The sequence below is a fragment of the Populus euphratica genome, unplaced genomic scaffold (assembly GCF_000495115.2).
Source record: "Populus euphratica unplaced genomic scaffold, PopEup_1.0 scaffold1181.1, whole genome shotgun sequence".
Lineage (NCBI taxonomy): Eukaryota > Viridiplantae > Streptophyta > Magnoliopsida > Malpighiales > Salicaceae > Populus > Populus euphratica.
Genome location: NW_011501027.1, coordinates 1 through 24,017, shown reverse-complemented (window position 1 = coordinate 24,017; position 24,017 = coordinate 1). Strand labels below are relative to the sequence as shown.

Here is a 24,017-nt window from a genome sequence, read left to right as displayed (position 1 = left end):
TAATTTAAGTGTACTGAAACTAAAATCATCTTAATTCGATAAAAATATATCAGAAAATTAAGTGTAATTAATAATAAAATAAAAGGTATATTCACTAATCAATCAAATCATATTTTAAAATTTTAATTATACAAATTTTAGATAACAAACTAACTATAAACAATATTATTTTTAGTATTTTTTAATATTAAAAAAATATTATTTTAATATATTTTCAAATAAAAAATATTATTTATTATAATTTGAAACACAATAAAAATGTCATATCCAATCTAAAAAATAATCTAAAAAATATAATCTAGTTATCGAGTCAATTTCCAAATCATTAAGCCTACCATTTTTTGTAAAACAATTGACTAAGTTGGCCAATTAAATTATTAAAAATTAAATTAGATCTACCAAATTTTATAGAATTAAGATCTAAACGGACTCAACTACAAATACAGGTTGAACAAGACTCCTGGTCTTAGACTCTCAGGTCACTGCAGGGGCCGGGATTATCAATGATAGTCAGTAATGGGACTTTTTCGACCAACTTTTTCTAAACTTAGTTTTCATCAACTTTATTGCTATACAATAAGAAATTTAATTATTTCGCCCACTCTATCATGGTAAGCATATGGAATATATATGAACTTGAAACTTCAGCTGTGAATTATCAACGTCACCCCTAATGAAACTAGTCATCAAGAAAAAAAAAAAAAACAAGAGTTTAAGCAGCCATTAATAGCATTTATGGAAATTCTTTTGGAGGATGCTAATTACAGTGAATCCTCTCCTTACATGTCAAGACAAACAAATTTTGCAACTCGGTATTATTTATGGCAGGCCAAAGTCATGCATGAGAACAAACAAATGACAGATTCACTCGAGAAGCTAGAAAGAGTGAAAAAGGGCTAAGAAAGAAAAGGAAAGCTTGAAAGAACTGTAAGAGTGCAGTGAACAAGGCATGAAAAGGATCAATTAGCATTAAATGCTTCATTTATTGTCTTCACCTACACCTGCCCATATGGAGATGCTACAGTTTTATGGACATTTATGACTCCCCCTTTTATTACCCCCCCACACCCCCCCCCCTCCCTGCCTGAAACAACAACACTCCTGCTGCCACCATCAACAGACATACCCCACTTAAAGTTTTCTCTTCAAGCATTACTAACTTTTTTCAAGAGGCCACATGCAAAAGAGAGACTTTTTTTATAAAAAAAACTAAAATAAGGCGGGGTTGAAGTTATACTTGATAGAAGCTGAGTGTTGGCTCTAAATGTGATCTAATGCAAGTTTGTTGATCCGAAACATGCAAGAGTCTGTCTTCCAGTTAAAGGGTAAGTTATTTTTTGAAGCAGGAATGCGCAAAGATCAAAAGCTGCTCAAGTTCTTGAATTTTCCGTATGAGGTGTTGTGTTTATGAGATTGTAGTTTGTAGAGCGTCTTGTTTCAAGATAGTAAGTTTTTTAATCTGGGTTTTGGTTGAACATCAATAGCTTCAAGTATGTTTGCAATGTTCGTCACATTTTTTCCTCCTTTGTTGCTTACGGATGAGGGTTGCGTGTTGTGTGGTCTTTGGATGCAAAATATGGTGTTTAGGTGTCGTTCTTGATAGGTTTTTTCACTTCGTGCTGGTTACTGTTGAATACCGACAGATTTCAGAATTTCACATCATGTTTTAAGAGGCCAACATGCAAGTCATAATCAAGGTGAATTCCTCGTGTACCTATAGTGCAGTTGGTTAACCATCAAAACATAAATTAGGTGCCATTTCATATCTTTGTATCTTGGGGTTTGGCTTGTTTGATGGGGAATTTGAGCTATTCTGTTAGAGATTTTTTTGTCAGGGTCTTGATGATTGGCAAATGGAATGGTGGATATTTGGTTCAATTTGTGGTTCTATCAGATTTATGGTGGCTAGTCTCAGGTTTAGGCTCCATGTCTTCCATTGCCATTTCTTATGGTGAGAAAGGTCCTGCCTTTTGTGGTATAAAATCAGATGGGTCTCATCTTGTGAATTGTTATGGTTCAAATTCAGCTATAATCTATGGAACTCCAGCTCATTTCCCTTTTATTGGTCTAACTGCTGGAGATGGCTTTGTTTGCGGGCTACTGTTGGAATCTAACCGACCGTATTGTTGGGGAAGTAGTGGCTATCTTCGACCAGGTGTGCCTCAGCCTATGATGGAAGAGGCCGAGTATGTAGAAATCAGTGCGGGCGATTACCATTTATGTGGTTTGAGAAAGCCTTTAACAGGCAGGCGTAGAAACCTCTCTCTTGTTGACTGTTGGGGTTACAACATGACAACGAACCATGTGTTTGATGGGCAGATTCAATCAATCTCAGCTGGTTCTGAGTTCAATTGTGGATTGTTTTCGGAGAATAGGACTGTTTTCTGTTGGGGTGATGAGGCTAATAGTCTTGTAATCAGCTTGATTCCTCAAGAAATGAGGTTTCAAAAGATTGCCGCTGGTGGCTATCATGTTTGTGGGATTCTAGAGGGGGTGAATTCAAGAGCCTTCTGTTGGGGAAGGAGCTTGGGCCTTGAAGAAGAGATTTCTGTCATATCAGCAGCATATTTGAACCAAGGAAATGTTGATTTTCCTCCTAGTGATCCTATGTTGTCTGTCGTGGGAGGAAAGTTCCATGCTTGTGGAATCAAGAGCTATGACCGCGAGGTGATTTGTTGGGGCTATATTTTAAAGCGAAGCACTCCAACCCCGACTGCCATTAAGGTCTATGAAATCGCTGCGGGAAACTACTTCACTTGTGGAATTCTTGCCGAGAAATCCCTCTTACCTGTTTGTTGGGGTCTTGAGTTCCCTAGCTCTCTTCCCCTAGCTGTTTCGCCTGGACTCTGTGAAACTACTCCTTGTCCTCCTGGTTCCTATGAATTTTTCAATGCTAATTCACCTTGCAAGTCTCCAGACTCTCATGTTTGTTTGCCTTGTAGTAATGGTTGCCCTGCTGAAATGTACCAGAAAATGGAATGTACTTTGAAATCAGATCTTCAGTGTGATTATAACTGTTCAAGATGCTATTCAGCAGAATGCTTCTCAAACTGTACTTCTTTATATTCCAATAATGCTAAAGGAAAGAAAAGGTTTTGGTCATTGGAATTGCCATTTGTTATTGCAGAGATTGGCCTTGCTGTGTTCTTGGTGATTGTTGTAACAACATCTGCTATTTTGTATATTCGCTATAGGCTGAGGAACTGTCAATGCTCGGCAAAACAATTGAAGCCCAAGAAAAACAACAGCGGCGGTACTTCAGTTTCTAAAGATAACGGGAAGATCCGTCCTGACATGGATGAGATTAAGTTAAGGAGGGCAAGGATGTTCACTTATGAGGAACTTGAGGGGGCCACCAGCGGATTCAAGGAAGAATCCATAGTGGGAAAGGGAAGTTTCTCATGTGTTTATAAGGGGGTGTTAAAGAATGGGACAGTTGTTGCGGTTAAAAAGGCTATTGTGTGTTCTGATAAGCAGAAAAACTCCAAAGAATTCCACAATGAGCTTGATCTGCTATCAAGGTTAAACCATGCTCATTTACTCAACCTGCTTGGCTATTGTGAAGAGGGTGGAGAAAGGCTTCTGGTTTACGAATTCATGGCTCATGGATCCTTGCACCAGCATCTTCATGGGAAGAACCCTGCCTTAATAGAGCAATTGGATTGGGTTCGAAGGGTTACCATTGCAGTCCAAGCAGCTAGGGGAATCGAATACTTGCATGGTTATGCTTGTCCACCTGTAATTCATCGAGACATCAAATCTTCAAACATTCTCATTGATGAAGAACACAATGCCAGGGTGTCTGATTTTGGCCTTTCTTTGTTGGGACCAGCTGATAGTAGTTCGCCGTTGGCTGAGCTTCCTGCAGGAACTCTTGGCTATCTTGATCCTGAGTACTACAGGCTTCATTACCTCACAACCAAATCCGATGTTTATAGCTTTGGCGTGTTGCTTTTAGAAATCCTCAGTAGCAGAAAGGCCATAGATATGCAATACGAAGAAGGAAATATAGTTGAATGGGCAGTTCCTCTGATCAAAGCAGGAGATATATCAGCCATATTGGACCCAGCGTTGAAGCCTCCATCCGATCCCGAAGCTTTGAAAAGGATTGCAAATGTAGCTTGCAAGTGTGTTAGAATGAGGGGGAAGGAAAGGCCATCCATGGATAAAGTAACAACAGCTTTAGAACGTGCCCTTGCACAGTTGATGGGCAGCCCATGCAATGACCAACCAATATTGCCGACCGAAGTTATTCTTGGAAGCAGTAGAATGCACAAGAAATCCTCACAGAGATCTTCAAACCAATCAGCAGTCTCAGAAACTGATGTCGTCGAAGGCGAAGACCAAAGGATCGAGTTTCGTGCACCTTCATGGATAACTTTTCCAAGCGTTACTTCCTCCCAAGGGAGAAAGTCATCAGCCTCGGATGCAGATGTCGATGGTAAATCCTCAGCAAGAAATTTAGGCTATGTTGCAAATGCAGGGGATGCGCTGAGGAGTTTGGAGGAAGAGATTGGACCTGCTTCGCCTCAAGAAAGATTGTTCTTGCAGCATAACTTCTGAAACATTTTGAGTTCTTGGGTGTGATTTGTTCTTGTTGAATGAAGAGTTTAACATCTGTAACAGTAGTGCTATCATGAGCACTACTACATCCTATCACACCCATAGATTTAAAAGATATTTAAAAGTGTTTGATAATCAATTATAAATTTATTTAAGAAAAAAAAATATAAATTTATAGTTTTTTTTTAATTTATTTTTGAAATCATAATCATAAAAGTTATGCAATGCTTAACACAACAACAGCAATGAGGTTGTTCATAAATTTGGACCCACGATTTCCATTCGTCTGCTTTAGTTTTGTACCAAACTTTTCTAGTTGGAACCTTGTTGCAAGTCTTTTTGCCTGCTTTGATTTTCAGTTTTGATAACCTCACATTTCCTTTCATTTTCAGTTTTGATAACCTCACATTTCCTCTCTCTTTTTTTTTTAAATTTTTTATTATTAATTTTCTTTTTTTTTTTATTTTTTTAATTATTAATTTGATATTGACCGGATCATAAAGATATAATTGTTACATTGGGTTTGAAAACTGACTTGAAAAAGAGTTTGAGTTATTATGTCAACTTAAATTAATTATTTAAAAAAAATAGTTTTTTTTTGTTAATTCTTATTGTTGACGTTGGATGGTGAAATGAAAGAATCTATGAATATATATAAACTTAAAATGCCCCCACGCAGGATCGAACTACGGACCTTCAGTTTACAAGACTGACGCTCTACCACTGAGCTATAGGGGCTTGTCGGGTAATAATCATCATAATAAAAGGAAGCGGCCACCGGGCGGCGTCTAATTAAAGGTCAAAAATGCAGATGTTGATTTATAGTAATGCATTTAATGATATAAACTCTGGCGGCTGGCCATGGAAGTTTTGTAATAGCAGCATGTTATTGACCCAGTTGAGATCACATCAACCATGCGTGGTGGACCTGGTGGTGGCAACAAGGAAAATTACGACTATGATGGCAGTGGCCACTAGGGAAGCGGTTGCTATGGCAACCCAGAAGTTAAGAAGGTAGAAGTCTGTTTAACATAGTAAACAATTTAGTTCCTATTTAATCCCTCTACCAAATAATGCTAAGTGATTCTTCAGCTTAGAAGAAAAGTTAGGTAAAGAAAAAACTAGATGAATCTTTTCTCAGTATGATCTTCGTAACTCATTTACCTGTATTTCCGAAGTGTCACCGAAAGATTACAGGAAATACAGGTAAATGAGTTACGAAGATCATACTCAGTACAGTACTGCTTTAATGCATGGATCAAAAGTCAGATCATATGCTTTGATATTTTCAACATGCAGCCACTGATAGATTTGATTTCCAAGCACTGCGCGGTTGAGAACTAGATATCCTTGACCATTGATCTTAAGCTCTCCCTGCTACTCTAGAAAAACAGGAAGAATAAGTCTTTCCTGGGCCGATGTCTAAAATATTTCAAAATGAAACTCGTCGTGGGTCTGCAGGTTATTAGATTAACCCGCTATATGCTTTGATATTTTCAACATGCAGCCACTGATAGATTTGATTTCCAAGCACTGCGCGGTTGAGAACTAGATATCCTTGACCATTGATCTTAAGCTCTCCCTGCTACTCTAGAAAAACAGGAAGAATAAGCTCTTCCTGGGCCGATGTCTAAGATATTTCGAAATGAAACTCGTCGTGGGTCTGAAGGTTATTAGATTAACCCGCTAGACTAGATTTAATAACTAGACATAAACATGTGCCTCTTTGCTTTCTCATATTTTCATAAATCAATTATCTTTTACTTTACATATCAAGTATTTCTTGTGCATTCACAATGCTTGTTGATGCCTTCCTAGTTCCTACTCCAAGAGGAATTACTATGTTGGAATATCACATATATTTACATATTTATAATGTACATCGATCTTTTGATTATGAAACTTCAAAATTGTCACTATTGAAGTGCTCGAGTAAGAAAAATCTACATCTGCAAAACTTTCTCCAGAGCAGATTGTTGAAGAAGAAAAATTTGTCTGTTATGTACTAAATGTAAATTCTGTTGTGTTGTGTAAGATAAACTTCATGATCTTTCTCTCGGGATATTTGGAAGTTGATCTCCAGCATCTTGAATCTTTCTCAATTCTTAGAAAGTTGTGATGGATCAGAAAACAGCTAACAAAAACTAGATAAAAATTGCCCTTGATGAGCGCCTAATTCCAAACTGAGGGGTTTCTAAACAGTGTTGCCATTGCATCCAACAGAAACCTGACAAGCTTCTCTCTTGCAACCTCCTTCTCCCTCTTAAGTTCGATATGACGAACCTGGAAATATCAGTCCATGAATTAACAGTTCATCTTCACTGCATCAAGATTACTTAAACAGCTCAAAACTGGAAAAGGAAAGGAGAAAAAACGCTTGAGGGTTTCCCCAAAGACTTTGGTCAAGGTCAGCTTATGCTAGCCAAGGTAGGGTGAGGTATGCGTATCTTACAGTGTTCAAGTAATTTATATGGAACGTTGCAGTATTAGAGCATTCCCCCATATAAAATGCAGCAAAGTTCAGAACAGGTTTTGATCATTATTACCTTGACAACATCTGTTCGTGATACCCCTGCATCTGTTATGATGACAAGGCATCTTATATCATGCTCACTTGCATATTCATACTGCTCTGTAAGGCTTGGATCAGGTTGTGGGACAAACTCAGCCTGGTGATCATAGACAAACAAACCAATTAGTACAGTGCAACTAAGACAGTTGAACAAGCACGAACAAACCAATTAGTACAGTGCAACTAAGAAAGTTGAACAAGCACGGTATTTAATTTTCAACCTTAATATTCTCTTCCCATAATTCAGAAACTAATTCCATGCGCTCAACCAATAAACCTCCCCCTCCTCTTGAACAAACAAGAACAGCGGTGGCAGCTTCATTTCTGCAGCAACAAATGGCAAGACAATATCCACTCTTGCGAATATAGTTAAATACTAAAACAGTAGATTGGAAAGAAAAAGAGGAGCAAATGAAGGAAACTGCACCTAATAGGCTTGAACTCTCCAGGAGAATACTGAATAATTGTCTCTAATGCAAGGCTGGTGCCAACAGCACCAGGAGGACTTGCTCTCTGAATAAAAGAAGACAGAAACATTAACAAAAATGCACACTTCACATCAGAATTATGCTTCAAAACTATAATCTATGTCACACTGGCGATATCAAGTTGTCTTATCAAAAACAGATGGCTGAACTACCCGCACATGATAGATATCAGTAAATGCACAGAACTGAATGGAAAGATGAGAAAGAGGCGAAGAAATAAGGAGAATGACATACATATTCATTATCCCACATTTGATGCAGCAAATAGTCATACCGACCACCAACAGCAAGCAATGCGCCTTCATTAACTGATCCAGGATTGTTCTCCTTCGTTAAATATATCTGGGCAAGGAAATAACAACTAGTCATCAAAACTATCAGCCAAAAAAAATATATATGCATATAGTTATCAAGTAGATATAGAGAAATCAAATGAAGAAAGTGAGTCAGGAGCTATGCGAGGCCTAGAGCAGCTCAACATATCCTTTAACAACTCCTCTCCACCAAAATGATTATATGCTTTTTCACAATTAGGCCATTGGAATTAGCTTGCAGAATAGATAGTTCAACTAGCCAATTTGGAACTAAGAGATACCATAGAGTATGTGGAGCATAATTGAACTAAAAAATATGGTACGATCATACTTGGGCCAAAAGGAATCTGCATGTATCTAGGTTGAGCTATATATCATCTGGAATGATGAAAGATTCCACACAATCACTAGGCTAATAGTCACTATCTCAGAGACAAAAACACAAGATACTATGACCAGCAAGCATTAGGGGCTAATAGTCACTATCTCAGAGACAAAACACAAGATACTATGACCAGCAAGCAGTAGTAAATAAGTACTCTGTATGAGCATATAAATATTATACTAGTATACACGTATGACTGCAGCTGATTTACCTGAAAAAACAAATCCCTATGATAATTTTCAGTTGGTGGCATTAGAGCATTTATGTACACATGGTTCTCTATCTTCCAAACCCTCAAATAGATAAAGAGGTCTGATAGCTCATCAAGTGCGTTCCGGATACGATTATCTGCAGTTGTATCACAGCTAAGTAAAAGTTAGATTAGCTATTATATGAGCAAAGCAGAAACGCGCTTTGTACCAGCTGGCAGAGCTCCCCTTAACCGAGGAAGGGCCTGGTCTGCTGCTCCACAAAACCTCAAACCAACAGTCTGCAACCTATTCACAACAGCTTCTGCTAAATTTAATTCCTGAAAGACATTGAAATGGGGGGGGGGGAGCAGTTAAATCCCTTTGAATTGTAATATTGTAGAATATGAACTGCAATATTAAAAAACATGGCTTTGCCACTGAAGATGAATATTCTGAGCATCATGAGCCTGCCAATGTACCAAGCACATTCAAGTGAGCAAACAGAAAGGAAAGGGATGCAAATTGCAATAACACAGCAGGATAGAATGAGAAAATAAAAAAAGATGAGACTCCAAAAAATTGAACAGAAGTCAACGAGAAGATATGAAGCCCAAACAAGGACAGATGGACTTAGCTTATAAAATACCTTACCAACATAACACAGTACAAAATAATATGAAGACACTGAAAGCATCAGAAGATGATTACGCATGCAAGGAAACTTTGAAATTATATGTTTACTCGGTCAGCAGTGTGACCAGGAGGGACCAATAATTATTTTCCATTCAGATCTAAGTTTCTTAGAGAAAAAGGAAGAAACACTTTTCATGGTGCTACATCATGTAAACCCTGACATTTCAGTAAGCATAATAAACAAAAGGCTGAATTATATTAATAATCAAAAGGCAGGAGCGCAAAATGGCTGCAAAGACTATTTAAGAGGAATGAAAAACTAGAACTTAAACAAAGTCATGTGCCTTAAATAACTAATTTCAAATGGCCTAGCAAAAAGATACAAATAGGCATAAAAGCTTCTAAAAACAGAATGCTACAGTGGCTTGAATAGCACTGCTGTATTGTCCATGACAGACCCTGGAGTACTAGAGAACTGCTCCAGGTTCTCTGTGGCAAACTTTTAGTTTTTCCTTTCAGCATTAGTTCTCCATAAGCTAGCAGTATCCCCAAATTTAACTTCGACTTTCCAAAATCTCTTGGGTTCAAAAACAAAGATTTCCATCCTTCCATTCTCTATTTACTTAATTAACTTGATACAAAATGAACATGAATAAACTCAAGATACAACTTCTAGAGGGAGCCCAAACTTTGGTATTCTTCTACCAATAAGCAAGCAGATGCTATTTTCCCTAAAAGTGTTTTTAACCGTGTACAAATCAAAGATAAAAAGAAAACCAAAATTCCCACATGACAATCACACGGACCAAAGGAGGATAAAAGTGATACTGGCATTGATAAATGATGGAGGGTAATAAATGTTTTAAGTTGATTTGTGACATTTATCAAACCTGCAAAAGCTGACGCCTAATAACAGCCCATTTCAACTTCCGTTCAGAGGATTGGGGGCGCAAAGAACCCATCAGAGAAAGAAGCTTCATTTGAAAAGAAGCATCTGTGAGGTCATATTTGACATACCCAATAATGCATCTCATAAGTAAATCAACAGAATACCTCCGCTACTTTCTGTCTATGCTCTGGCTTGATTCCTACCCAAGACCAGATAGCATCCAGTAGGTCCCCATGATTTAGATGAATATCACAAGAATCTGGGAAAAAGAAGCGAGTTACAATGTCCATTGTCACCTGAGAAATAAACAAAAAATTCAACGAATTCAATAATGAAGCATTCTAAAAATTCTAAATACAGTGAAGAGACTGGTTAATGAAAGATACATTGCATGTAACTTTTATCAGTCACTCCATGACATTGATAGTTGTGATATATAAACCTTTATTTGATGCAACCTCTTGCAACAGCATGCCAGGATTGTAAAAATCCTAAAAAAGTACAAGTTCTTTCTATAGAAACCTGGACGCAACCAGTTTTCAACTATCATTTTATCCTGTGTTAGAAATGGTCTATGGGGGGGTATTATTGAATAGACATTGCCAAGTCTTATGAAACTATACAGAAACTTGGTGTTTTGTTAACTTAAAAAGATAGTAACCTCAGAAAAATATTATTTAGAGAGGAAACGAGATTACACTTACCTTCATGAAGTGGGAGATTTACAGGTATTAAAAATACAAAATGCAGAATAGCAGAATTTGAAACCTTGCATGAATGCATAAAGTATTCTCTCGATCTAAATTACATAGCTTTTATTAGATAGTTTCAGAGCATCTCAGTTTCACTCTCCATAGGTTTCAAAATATGACGTAAACCTTTCCCCAAAGGTGGTAGTGCTATTACTATAAGATCAAAACAAGTCAACTTTTTATCATACACAGAATAACTTTACATTTGGATGAATCCTATTATCCTAGTCACAGTTGTACAGGATGCATAGTTGTCATCAATAATTGATATTAAAAATTTTCACATTTTTACATCGGCTCCTTTCAACATGTTTTTGAAAACAGATACCAACCCCCCCCCAAGAGAAGATAAGTGAACAGAATAGAGAAGAATTAAAATGACATATAACTCAACTCAGCTTTAGCTTCATTCAGTAGAATTCTACTGTGGACTAACAAGAGATGAGAACTTGCAAAATAAAAGAATGGGTCTTGAAAAGATACAAAATTTAACTGTCAACCCACCACCCGACACACATCCAGCCTCTTCAGCTAATCTTTTTAACTAGCAAGCTAAATTTTTTAACTGTCTTTAATCCATCTCCATCCTGAACTTCATCAACATTTATTTATTCAGAGAATGAAATATAAAGTAAAAATTGTTATAAGGGGTCATTTTATTTAATGTATACTTAACCTTGCCTCATCAATCTCCCTTTTATACTCAAAATCTCTCTATCAATTTCTTCGATTGGAAACCCTATTTCAATAAGTTCAAATAGGCTACAGAAATTTTTCTGGAGTCCCATATCAGGGACCTTGGCAGATGCTTTAGTAAAATCTCATCATTACCTCCATAAAGACAAGTTGAGTGGTTTCACAAATATCTAAAGATTATACAGGAAAAAACCATAAGATAAAAAGAACAGTACCTTAATAGCCTCTGCCTCTGTCAGAGCTGATGCACCTCCAATAATGTCAAAATCTCCCTATTACATAAAAAAAAGCATAATATTCAGAGTTCTGACAAGCAAGTGGATGCAAAAACATTTGATCATAGATATTGCAGATGACTAGCTGGACAAATATTAAAATCTGTACCTGGAGATAGCGATTTGGTGGTGAATGACCAATTGCTCTTCTAAAAACAGATGATATTTCATATCTTTTGAAAGATGATTTCTGTAAGAGATGAAGTACAAGAATGGCTCACTCATTCCACACCTACTTCTTTTAGATGATTAACAATATATTAATTGAACAGTTATGCTGAGATAACAAAGAGAAGCATGTGTATGGAGATGCTTTGCTGGGATTGGATCTTGCACAGTTCATCTTCTGTGACACATCCCAACTTTTGAGAACTTTTCTGCACAAAATATCAACAAGTTCTTGAACAGAACTTCATTCTACATCTACATCCCAGATTTCGTTTGTAGAAATAACAGTTGGCAATTTTACATTTATTTTAAGCTCATGATAACAAGTCGACAGAGTCCATATTTTTATCCAAGTTTATCCCTAATAGGCCCCATCCTGATCTCACTCAAAAATGACAAAAAGGTAAGGGACGATGCTAAAATAATTTGAGAGTGACCTTTTCCTGACATAATAAGATAACTTCTTTCATTCAGTATAAACCCATGTAATCGTTTAGTCTTCAGTACTACTACTACTTTAACAATACATACATGTAAAAACAAAATAAATCCTTGCTGGTAATTATTTCGTAATCTTTCTTCCCAAACAATCATAAAAAAAATAGTGTGCCCCTCTACTATTCAATTATTTAATTCAGAATTCCTCCCACTGATTGGTAGAAACTTGTAATAATGAGTGAGAACAGTTAACATGTCAAACAAAACCCCTAAGGTTTTTTGACTATCATCCATCAGATGAGTCTCCAGCTCTAAGTGCCAGGTTTATTTTGTGCAGCAAACTTTTCAAGTCTGTTCATTTCAGATGCTTTGTAAGGAAGTCAAATTTCCCAAATTAAGGAAAATTTTCATTCAATAAAGAAAGAAGCCCTATGCAATGTTTATTAGGAACCATAAATGAATTGGAAATTTTCAAAACCAATATCTTTTCCACTTTGCATATTTTAAATTAAATAAAAAGTACTCCCTGATTTTGACCTAGATTGCTAAACCCTGGTGATGCCAACTCCCTCTAGGTAAGTCATGGTTTGGAACAGTGTGCAGCCAACGAGGAAAGTTGAGCGAACAAAGAAAACAGAAAAAAAAAACTACAATTGAAAAGGATAAAGGGGATATAGTCTAATCAAACCATGAGAAGATAAGCAACTCCCTCCTTAAACTTGTATGCCAATTTACAATTATCATATATATGGCAAGAAATCAATGTCAAACAGTATGGAGTTTGGTACCTGGTTTGCAATAAGCCATCTAACAAAAGGCAGACGCAGCTCATGACAAAGTTCAAGCAAATCTCCCCCATGGGTCAAAAGTTTTACAGTGTTCCTTCTCATGCAAAACCATAAGTTAGAACCAGCTCTAACACTAGACAAGAAAGATGACAGAAATATTTGGGTAGAACTAACCTGTTAAATTGTGGGGAATCATCCAATAAGCGCACGGGTATTATTTCCAGATGCTTTGCACAATGTTGTTTGAACACTTCTCTAACAATTTCAATAACACAATCACGGAGCTCAGTGTCTAAATCTTCAAGCTGGATACAGGAAGTATCATCTCTGGCAATCCTCAATCTACCAGCATGTTGATGTTGGTTTTTCATGCGTAATATCTCTTCATCAAAGATAGCATTCACAACTTTATCATACACACTTCTGTCCTCAGAAGTTTGCATTGTTCTTAGCATATCTGAAAACATAAGGCAAAAGGGCAATAAGTTGAACTGATTAATAAAAAGCTACATGATCACTTCAGAAGACATAAAATTCCATATTTGTCCAAAAATCAAATATGTTAAAAAAAGTGGTCCATAAAAATTCATTATAGATTCTAAAGTGCTTGTAATTTCACAGAGATTGCTCCCTAGTGGTAATCGTACTACTTATTTGAACTTGTAAGAAAAAAATTCTGGTATTAGCGCGCCACTCTTAAGAGTTATACAAGTCTTTTGTGCCCCAATCATTTGGTGGAATTGTGACCACAGATTTTAAATTCCTGAGAATTGAGTATCCTTTATCACAGTACATTCTTCTTTTTCCAATAATACAATTCCATATATCTAAATACATTCTTGAAATTCCTCAGTTTCTGTTATTTTTACAAATTCTAACATTCAATTCTTATGAAAGTCAAAAGATACAAAAAAAAAATTAGAAATAAGCTGAGAAATGCAAGTCCAAATTTTATCATCCTTTACCATGATCTCCAAGTTTCCCTTTCTTCATCTGTTAAGACAATAAATCCTACTTGTCCATCACAATAATATTGTATGTAATTTTCAAAGACACAATTAAGCAAATGAATAAATACACACAAGAATACAAGAAAAAAAAATACTCACTATCTAACAACTCGGATTCCATTCTTGGAGGAAACGCGTGCTTTAGAAGATCTGTTGCAGATGGACGATCTGATGGACTTGGAGACATTAAGCGCCGCAACAAGGATGCTTGCTCTGGAAATTGAGCAACCCATGAGGGAGGAAGCTCTCCCTTTTGTTTCAGATCAGATAGAATAACATGTCTCTCCATGGCTGTCCCAAAAGGGTGCCAAACCTCAAAAAACACAATCCCTAAGCTGTACATGTCAGCCTGAAATGTAGATGGGTTAGCAATCTTGCAAATAATATCTGAACAAAATGTATTACATGACTGCAAAATTGGAGCTTAACTTGCATGATGACTAATGCTGAAGATTAAGTTGAAGAAGCTGCCACCAAAAGTTTACCTTTTCATCAATCTTTGGCCATCCTTGCTCAATCTCAGGAGCAGTATAAAAGTAGGTTCCAACTTGACCAGTACCATCCATTGAAACTCCAGCTGTATCTGCAGGCAAAGCTGCATCATGATCCAGCTGCTCCAATTCCAAGAACTTGGCTGAAACCACAGATCAAATGTCTGTTAGAAAATGAACAGAGATATTCCATTTTATTTTATACAAGAATTGAGATATTGCTTGATCATGAATCAATGCATGCCCTCATCGGTATAAGGGAACCAAATTCTTAGTTGGAAGAGATGAAAGATCCAATTATGAGTGCTTACACATGTGCACATCATGGTCAGGTTAAGAACTTCAAAAAGCACCTCCTTTCTTATCATGTCCAACAAGACTTTGGGGGATGATAATAACACTCTAAAAATGTTTAGCCAGAATCCCAATATGTCACCTTTGTTTCTTATTTTTGTATCAAAATATGGGATAGTGGGAGTGTGGTAAAAAATTTTGGAGTGTTAACATCGTCTCCTTGGACATCATTTTTTATTTGTTTTGCTGTTTTTTCAATGGAGGATTTATTGCCAAACTGAAAGGCCATTACCAATGTAAAATTCAAAAACATTTCCCTCCTAGAATCAAAGTTATAACATGAAATATTAGAATTTTCTCGTGTTAATTGTGCATTATAAACACTTGCAATAAAATCTGAGTCTTGATTGACCAATTTTGAGTATTTAAACTAAATATGAGTCTGAAGAAATTTTTACTTTAATAAAAAAAATGTGATTAGAATTCTTTTCAACTTTCTAGCACCAAGTAGTTCTTGGCAAATTTGTAGCCATTTTATAACATAATCCAAAATTATAGATTGGTGCAATCCAATTAGCTTCTTTGCAATTCATTTCATCTTTTTGGCACATCATATATTCAAGAGAAATACTCACAACTGCAACTGACATAATTAATTAAATAGACAATAAACTATAGTACTCGCAGAGAAAGAGAATTGCTCCTGGATCTTACCGAGACCAAAATCTCCAATTTTAATATCATTCCGAGCATCAAAAAATATGTTATTTGGGGTCAAGTCTCGATGAATGATTCCTTGTGCATGTATGTGTGCCAAGCCTTCCACAATTTGCCGACATAAATGCCATGCTAAGTCTTTGTCAAAATGATTATATGATTCGAAAACCTGGTGGAGAGTCCTTCCAAAACCGAAAGCAATGGAAAAAAAAAGGAAAATAAAGGAGCAAGGTCAATAAAATAAGTGAAAACAGTAATAAAACATGCAAAAGCTCTTTAGTTTCATAAATTTATAGGATAAGAAGAATAAAGCAATAGTATTCCTGATAATTATGGCAAAAAGAAAAATCAGAACTCAAAAGCAGTTGATAACTTGAAGAAAGTGATTTGCTATTCAAACTGCATAAACAAAAACAAGAAGAAGAAGTAGAAGAAGTTACAAAAAAAGATTAACAACTATAAGCACTTCAAGATGAAAAATAAGTAAATTTATGGAAAGTCTGTATGAATTATAGACTTCCTTTTATATTCATTACATGGATAAAAGGGATAAAATAATCATATGCTCAAAGACATTTTTGCATTTCATGCAATTTTTTCACTGCAAATTCATGAAAGTTTATTTTGTTCTTCTCATTTAAAACAAAGGAGAAACTAACCTACAAAAATGAATGATGAAAAATCATCTAAAGAATACTAGAAAGGATACAAAACAAGCCAGGAAAAAATTGAAGTGAAGAAAACACGATACCTGGGGCAAAATTCCATTTGAATGTACAGATACGTTGATTCGAGCTTATTCTCTTGCCCAACACCAGCAGAGCTTGCACCCTTGTAGCTGAATGTGGAGCTTGCTGCAGTAGCAGAACCCCCAGTGGAGTCACCAAAAATACCAACAACTCCTGTTTCAAACCATGCCTGGGAATGTTCACAAATATCACAATCATCATACAGGCCTGAAAAATATAACAGCATTTTTTCCTGAATCTTACATTTCTGTAGCCAAAACTAAAAGTATGTCACTTTCAGAAGCTGTATAACCTCTTTTCCATAGAAAATATAAGCAGCATTCTAAATTAACACATCCTATAAATTTCAGAAAAACTCATTATAACAATCTCGTCTCATTCTACAAGCAACCAGTGACCGTCTTATGCATTTTACATGTATGAATATCTTGACATGCTACACTTAACCAACAAAGACATGATTGTGATTCTTTCCTACTCAATAATCCACAGAACAAGCAGAAAAGAAAGTTATACCTGATAGTATCGGACAACATGCTGATGCTGCAGACGTGAAAGGGTGGCTACTTCCCTAAGTACCTCGCAATGGTTGGCACAAATCTTAAAATAAAATCAAACATAAAAAAGAAAATGTACTGCAAACTTCAAGCAAATTTTACATGATCAGAACACAAAATCAAGTTTCCACTCCATTTTTAATTTCACGAAAAAAAAAAAAAATAGAGGGAGTTCTATTGCACCAAAAGAGAATGATGTTTCTAGGGAGTCAAAAGAAATGAAGACATGTTGGCATTCAATAAACCTTGAGCAATGACTTCCACTGCATAAATTTACCTCAAGATCGACATGTTGGCATTCAATAAACCTTGAGCACTGACTCTTCCACTGCATAATCTAAAATAAATTTACCTCAAGATTCGGTCATTAACAGGCAGGGTTTTGTCCTTGAGGCGAATTTTCTTCACCGCATACTGCCTTCCGTCAAGCTTATTTTTGCACAACACAACATGGCCAAAACCACCATGACCTGTAACCATTCATAAAGGAAACTCTAAGAAAAGCATAAATATGGTATCTACTGAACTCATGGCCACAAAAAAGGCATATTGCAGTTTTGTAATGTCAAAAAAGTTTGTAGACGAATTGATGCAGACAGGAGTAACACAAGGACAGCAAGCACAAAGAAAGCATTTTGCCGTAAAGGGATCACACAAAAACCCCAATTCAAAACTTTATTCAACTCCTTAAATAAACCCAAAAACCAACCTAAACAAACCTGTAAACATAAAAATAAAGGACAAGTAATAAAAGTCTTAAACAAACTAGGAAAAATAAAGTTATTAAGCATATTATTTAATTTCCTAAACTAAATAGGAAATAATAAAAATTAATTTTCCTTAATAACCTCCTGTGTCACAAATGTAATGTCAAAGCATTCAGTCACAACAATGCCATGAAGACTCAAACATGAAGTTTCATAAAGAAGCATCTAGTAAATCAGTAATTAAATTTTCAAGTACATAAAAGTCTTGATCAAATAGTAAAGACACATTTATAAGCAAGCATCTTCATAAAGTACCTATCTGTCAGCACCTAACATTCCACCTTTCTATGATCTCACATAGACATGTATATGTATCCACAAAGAATTCAATCAGTACCTAAATAAACTCATAGAAACACTTGCACACACGCAGATATGGGCATGAAGTTTCATAAAGAAGCATCTAGTAAATCAGTAATTAAATTTTCAAGTACATAAAAGTCGTGATCAAATAGTAAAGACACATTTATAAGCAAGCATCTTCATAAAGTACCTATATGTCAGCACCTAACATTCCACCTTTCTATGATCTCACATAGACATGTATATGTATCCACAAAGAATTCAATCAATACCTAAATAAACTCATAGAAACACTTGCACACACACAGATATGGAGGATTATAGTACCAAGGGGTTGCAGCTCTTCAAAGTCATTTAGATATCGAGAGCTTGGGAGAGACGCACTAGCCCCTCCTAAATCAGAAGTAGGTTTCCAAAATTGAGATACTCTAGATGAGACCTAGATAAAATTAATAGAACAGACAAAAATGTGAAGAACAATTTGAAATCAGTTTCCAGTTGTCAAAAAAACAAAGACAGAGAGAGTGGTGAACCGTATGTTCATGGAAAACATGATCAAATGTCTTGTTAAACGTTGAGCATGGTTTAGAAGCTAATTCCCGTACTGACTCAGGAATTATCTGCACCAGGTTATCCATCATCAGAGGACATATTTAACAAAACTTTGACTTTTTCCCAGACAACAAAAATGACTTTGTTTCTTTCTGCAAGACAGGAAGACATCAGATTACATACACCTAAGTTGCAGAGTTCGGTGGTTATTTGAGGCAGAGAATCAACCAATTCTCCTTTTGAGGCACAAGCAAGACGAAGAAGATGAACCTAACAAAGAAGCAATGTCAGTCCATAATTGAAGCGGAAAGGATTAACCAGTCCAGACTCTTCAAACAGAAAAGGCAAGGAGAAAATATGAAGAGTATGATTCTTATCCCAATAATAAATGAAGTACCATTATAAGATCCTTTTCAATAGTTTGAGATGCTTGATTAAACCCTAAGGAATTCGATGACAGTGATTCCCAAGGCTCACTTTCAAAATCTTCATCATCATTGCTATTGTCACCATCGTCCTGGTCATCATCATCTTCTGACCCATAGCCAACCTCCTTGAGAAAAATACCCTATAAAAGTATGCAGTATCTTTGTCAGTGAGTATTACAATGCAAATTTGACCTTGAATTTGAAGAATGATGACAAATAATGGTAGTTACTATTTCTTCAAAATTGGTGGTCTGTTTGTCGTACATTCTTTATTACGGCACAACAATTGAACTACTTTGTGCAAATCCATGTTTTATTCAGGCATATTTATGAAATGCACAAACAATTACCTTTTCTATTTTCAACAAGCTCATCTCCATTTTCAAGAAGCAATCAAAAGCTGAATTGTACTTTTTGCCCAGAATTTCAAAAGTTGTGTCTTGGTAACCTAGGATTTTTATATTTTCAGTGCTTATTTTACAAAACCTGTCCATCAAGGATGGTTTAACTCCTTTATAATTAAAGCCTTTTCATAAGCAATCTATTGGAAAGGCAACAAAGGAGGTGCCACCCACCCATTCACAAAGCATTAAAGCTGCACAAAAAATAAAAGGAGAGCAGTGCATATACTCTCTGATTTTGACCCTTGCATAATCAATAATAACTATAATGAAGAGCCCAGTGAATATCTGAAAGCTAAGAAAATTGACAGCACTTCCTTAACCACCTCATTGTTTTAACAATTTGGTGTTGATTATTATACACATTTACAAATGATATATCCAAAGAAGAGCATTAAAAGGATGGAAATATCGAGTATATATGAAGAAAAATGGAATCACAGGCAACACAAACTTAAAAAATCAAGAAGTTGACACTCAAAAGGAAGGGAAAAAAAAAAGAACATGTTCAATATTATTCACCTGCTTCTCCCCTTTCATATCAGTTCCTGCCAATTCCTCCACTAGAGATCTACTTGAATTAGAAGTAGATAGGCCCTTATTTTCATATTCACTTTCTTCTTCAAGGGTATCCAACTTGGCAATAGGGGAAACCAATAGACCTTGCTTTGCCTCTTGGACTGTCAATGGCTTTGTAATCTTATCAAGTTTCTTCTCCTGTACCTCATATCCAACTTCTGAGTGGTCTAACACGTGGGATTTTAATTCATCCACAGCAAGACCCCAATGCCATGACTCTCCACAGCCACTGAAGAGGTCTATGAAACCATAAACAAAAGGTCCCCTGGATGAGCAGCTCTTGTTACTAGAAACTGCGATGTCCTTCTGAAACAACTGAATGCTGCTATTGATGGATGAGCACAAAACCTAAAGAAGAAATGAATAAATTAGAGCACATGTAAACAAACAGAGAACATAAAGAATGAACAGTAACATAAAAAATTACAGGATATATGACACTGCTATGACACTTTTTCTTTTGGACCTTCCTCCCACCCCTTCCCCTTAAACCACCATTGTGTTTGACTTTGTTATTAAGTGTTGCTTTCTAATCTTCACTCTATGCTATAGTTCCACCCAAAAGGAGCATTCCTCAACTCTTTACATAAAATGAAGTCCTAGAAATTAAAAACAAAATTTTCTAATCTGAAAACATAAGAAATATAGGACAGCCATATGGTAAATAATATCAATTCCCCGAGTCTCCGATCATGACAAAGATTAAGAAAACACCAAACCAGAAAATGCTGATAAACACACATTGATTCATGGAATAATCATGACAGAAGAAGAGCCAAAACTAAAACAAATCAAAAACTGAAATATATGGCTTTGCAAGTGAAAGCATGGAAGCAAACTAATGAGTTGATAATAAATATATGGCATATTGATTAAAAAAATTGGGAAGACAAGGGACAATTCCATGTCATAGCTTACAGGTTCAGGTGCTGGAACCATTGGAGCTATTTCTGAGAGGAACTCTTGAGCAGCCTCCACCAGATTGAAAATCATTACTCGTCCTTCTCGGGCATTAGAATTTGCCTTAATAGAGATTTGCAGTATGAGAAAGGCAATTCAATTCAACCCAATAAAGTGAAATGTTGGAAGCAAAAACATAAATGTGTATTTATAGCAATAAAATTAAGTACATGATAATGCATGTATATGTGTGAGAAATTTAGAATAGTTACTTAAATAAATTTAAATTTATTTAAGTAAAAAATTGAAATGTTGGAAGCAAAAACATAAATTTGAATTTCAAGTTTAAGTTAACGAATTCATTAAATAACCCTTTCCCATAATATCAAAGAATCACACAACCCAAAAACTTATGTTGTAAGGTGAAGATCAGAGGTAGGCTTTAATATCTTTAGCATGCCTCATGCTGAAGCACATTAACCATAAAATGTTGACTAGGCAAAGGCCTACCACCCAACTGTGTTGAATAATAAGTAAATAAATGAAGAGGGTTTGAGGATTTGAAATCCTGACCACTAGGTCAAAGAGGCTATCATACCCTGTGAAAGAACCCCTTGATCCAAAAACTAAAGCTATTCGGTGAAGTAAAGGATTGGCTTTACTATCTTTTGAAAATAAACATGAAGGCAACAAAAAAGATGCATTCAGGATTACAGATTATGTGCATGATAGTATATTGCCAATCAAGCTCAAATTAGTCATCCTTTACCTGGTCATTTAGGAGAGAGAGAAGATTATCTGCATCACATTTTGTCAAGCCTTTTTCAGGAGTAATCTGCAACCTTGGACACTTGTCTGGGTATCCAGGCAAGCACCTGATTAATAAGTTAAAGTAAAAGGGTATGAGAAGACATGTGTGTTAACATTAAACAAAAATAACAGTAACCAGTGGATCACCAACCTGACTGAAAGCAGAGCTGAAACATCTGGATCCTCATAGCCCATATCTTTTGAGTAAGGCCTGTTCAAATTCAAACATAGCAAAACACAATCAAGACAAATCTTATTTCATGTAAAAGTTAGAAAAAATAGTGAGATAAAATGAACCTGAGCTTTATGGTGATTTGTGGAGGCGAGTCTGAAATGATCTGGCAATCTTCTTGAAATATTGCATTCCTAAATGCATACAAGATTAGAATAAAACACAAAGACACAAGTGTGAAAAGTAAATCCTTATATAAAATGAAAGCAAAAGTGGGCACAACCTGGACAAAATTCTGATCGTATTATGGCCATTAAAGGAATACTCTAAATATAGGAAAAGTTTAAAGGTTAAAGCTTTTCTTCCATTTGCAAAGAATGCCATAGGCGATCATCAAAAGGTATTATTTGAATTAAAAGCATCCCGAAAAATATGAATGAATAAGTAGACTCTGTCCTCGGATACTCTTTAAATCCAAACACTAACAATTTCAATGCACCAAAGGTACCAAACCATCTCAATTACAATTGTAATGATCCTCAAGTGAATATCCGATTCCAGAACCTATTCAAATTCGTCAGCAAAATATATTATTATTTGTCGTCTGAGCCCATATATATGGTATATCCCATCAGGAACCAAGTCTAAATTTCAAATATTTTTAAGGCAGTGAAGATCACCAACTTGTAGCCTTACACCCTTCTATTCCAAAAACAACATGCTGAAATTCAAACTTTTGAACCAAACCACCAAGTACACCAAAGCATCTTCCTTTGGCTTCCAAAATCAAAATATGAATTAGAAAAAACAGTGATCTAGTAGAAACGAATATATCACTAAATAATTCCATTCAAAAATCAAGACAAAAATCACTTACAAGGCAGTAATCTCTTCAGCAAGAAGCTCATTATCATCTAATGCATTATAGGAACGATCTTTTGATTGAGACCTTCCTTTGCTTCTCCTTCCACTCCCTCCTCCTCCTTTCTTCTTCTTCTTTGAACTATGACCCATTCTTCAAAATCCCACAAACCCTTTTCACCTTGTAATCAGAAAGATTCAATCTTTCAACCAAAAATGTCAAGAAATCAATGAATTTTCATAAACCCAGAAACCAAAATGCCTTGAAATCTCTAAAAATAGACCTGTTTTTTCTGTCATCAAAAACCCATGAAGCCACCAAAGTTTCCTCCTTTTTAAAGTAAAAATATATACATAATTTGTTTGAAATCAAAAGAGATTGCTTAAATTAATTTGTGCTATGAAAAAGTGGTGGTACTTTGTGGTGATTTAAAGAATTGAAGTTCGATTTATATACGTTACAGCTGTATTGGTGGGAGCTTGGAGGCTGGTTTTTCTAGGCACTAGAATTTGATTTGTTGGGTTCTCATATTTTATTTATTTATTTACTCTTTCATTTTTAGACAGCATAATGCAAGTTTGTTAGATTCTCATATTTTATTTATTTATTTATCTCTGTAATAAAAAAAGGAAAGAAAAATGATATTTAATTATTTTTGTAACATTCTGATATTAGATTGGATGAGCCTTTATCTTGGATAGCATGAATTTTATTTATTTTTGGATAAAATAAAAACATTATGGGTGTGGATTTTGAGCTATAATAACACTGTTATCCTTTTGACAAGAAATCCATGGTGAAAATATTCTCAAATTAATTTTTACACCCAAGATTGATTCCAACTTTAAATAATGAAATGGGGAATAAATTTTCTTACAACCAAAAATTGATCTCCAAGAGTATTTCCATGCTGAAAGGTCCTTGTTATGTTAACAAGCTAGCATCATGGCACCTTTACACTAAATATATTTAATTGAACAAATAAAGATGAAATTATTATATAGATATATTTATATAATGATTTTTGCATTTTCTATTTCAAGACAATAGCAAGGCATTGTGAGTAATTCTATAATCAAATGTGTCTTGATAGTGATTTGAATCATAGACCTAGACATTGTTGTGGCTTCAAGAGTGGCAGAGCAGGCATTATAGATAAGATCAAGTGTGAAGAAAAATGCGTTCCTTGCATGACGACTTTGTTCCATGATCTTGTTCACCAAGACTTATTTTAGTATTTTTGGAATGTTGACTACTCATCCTTATCTTTATT

The 24,017-nt window shown here is 35.5% G+C and overlaps 2 protein-coding genes and 1 non-coding gene across 5 annotated transcripts; 1 reads left to right on the top strand and 2 right to left on the bottom strand.

Moving 5' to 3' along the window:
- The first annotated feature begins 1,087 nt into the window (after positions 1–1,087).
- Positions 1,088–4,668, top strand: LOC105117078 (serine/threonine-protein kinase-like protein ACR4). Its single transcript, XM_011014623.1, has one exon. The coding sequence runs from the start codon at positions 1,795–1,797 to the stop codon at positions 4,561–4,563; it is 2,769 nt and encodes a 922-aa protein (XP_011012925.1). The 5' UTR covers positions 1,088–1,794; the 3' UTR covers positions 4,564–4,668.
- Positions 4,669–5,229: 561 nt separating this feature from the next.
- TRNAT-UGU (transfer RNA threonine (anticodon UGU)) lies at positions 5,230–5,301 on the bottom strand. Its single transcript has one exon. It is a non-coding gene; the product is annotated as a tRNA-Thr (tRNA).
- A 958-nt stretch (positions 5,302–6,259) lies between these two features.
- On the bottom strand, positions 6,260–23,172 carry LOC105117080 (probable serine/threonine-protein kinase GCN2). 3 transcript variants are annotated; one of them, XM_011014625.1, is made up of 30 exons: positions 23,028–23,172; positions 22,760–22,946; positions 22,008–22,076; positions 21,862–21,921; positions 21,670–21,775; positions 20,919–21,023; positions 19,944–20,348; positions 18,990–19,160; positions 18,776–18,862; positions 18,574–18,660; positions 18,368–18,479; positions 17,323–17,440; positions 16,930–16,984; positions 16,416–16,582; positions 15,662–15,846; positions 14,648–14,796; positions 14,262–14,511; positions 13,327–13,609; positions 13,153–13,246; positions 11,868–11,948; positions 11,699–11,755; positions 10,200–10,331; positions 10,037–10,120; positions 8,743–8,851; positions 8,534–8,670; positions 7,858–7,965; positions 7,563–7,648; positions 7,357–7,459; positions 7,110–7,232; positions 6,260–6,846 (listed from the first exon to the last, which is right to left on the bottom strand). In XM_011014625.1, the coding sequence occupies exons 2-30, from the start codon at positions 22,894–22,896 to the stop codon at positions 6,736–6,738; spliced, it is 3,771 nt and encodes a 1,256-aa protein (XP_011012927.1). In that variant the 5' UTR covers positions 22,897–22,946; positions 23,028–23,172; the 3' UTR covers positions 6,260–6,735. The 3 variants fall into 3 exon arrangements, with proteins under 3 accessions (XP_011012927.1, XP_011012928.1, XP_011012926.1); XM_011014626.1 differs by having other exon boundaries at positions 22,760–22,924; XM_011014624.1 differs by having other exon boundaries at positions 22,760–23,172.
- Positions 23,173–24,017: the final 845 nt, after the last annotated feature.

What these genes read in the sequence shown, in the direction of transcription:
- LOC105117080 (XM_011014624.1), bottom strand. Translation starts at nt 22,896, where the DNA reads ATGGGTCATAGTTCAAAGAAGAAGAAGAAAGGAGGAGGAGGGAGTGGA. An exon ending in CCGAACTCTGCAACTTAGGT is followed by an intron (nt 18,661 to 18,775) that starts GTATGTAATCTG and finishes AACCTGGTGCAG; the next exon opens with ATAATTCCTGAGTCAGTACG. An exon ending in GGCCAAAGATTGATGAAAAG is followed by an intron (nt 14,512 to 14,647) that starts GTAAACTTTTGG and finishes TCTACATTTCAG; the next exon opens with GCTGACATGTACAGCTTAGG.
- LOC105117078 (XM_011014623.1), top strand. Translation starts at nt 1,795, where the DNA reads ATGGGGAATTTGAGCTATTCTGTTAGAGATTTTTTTGTCAGGGTCTTG.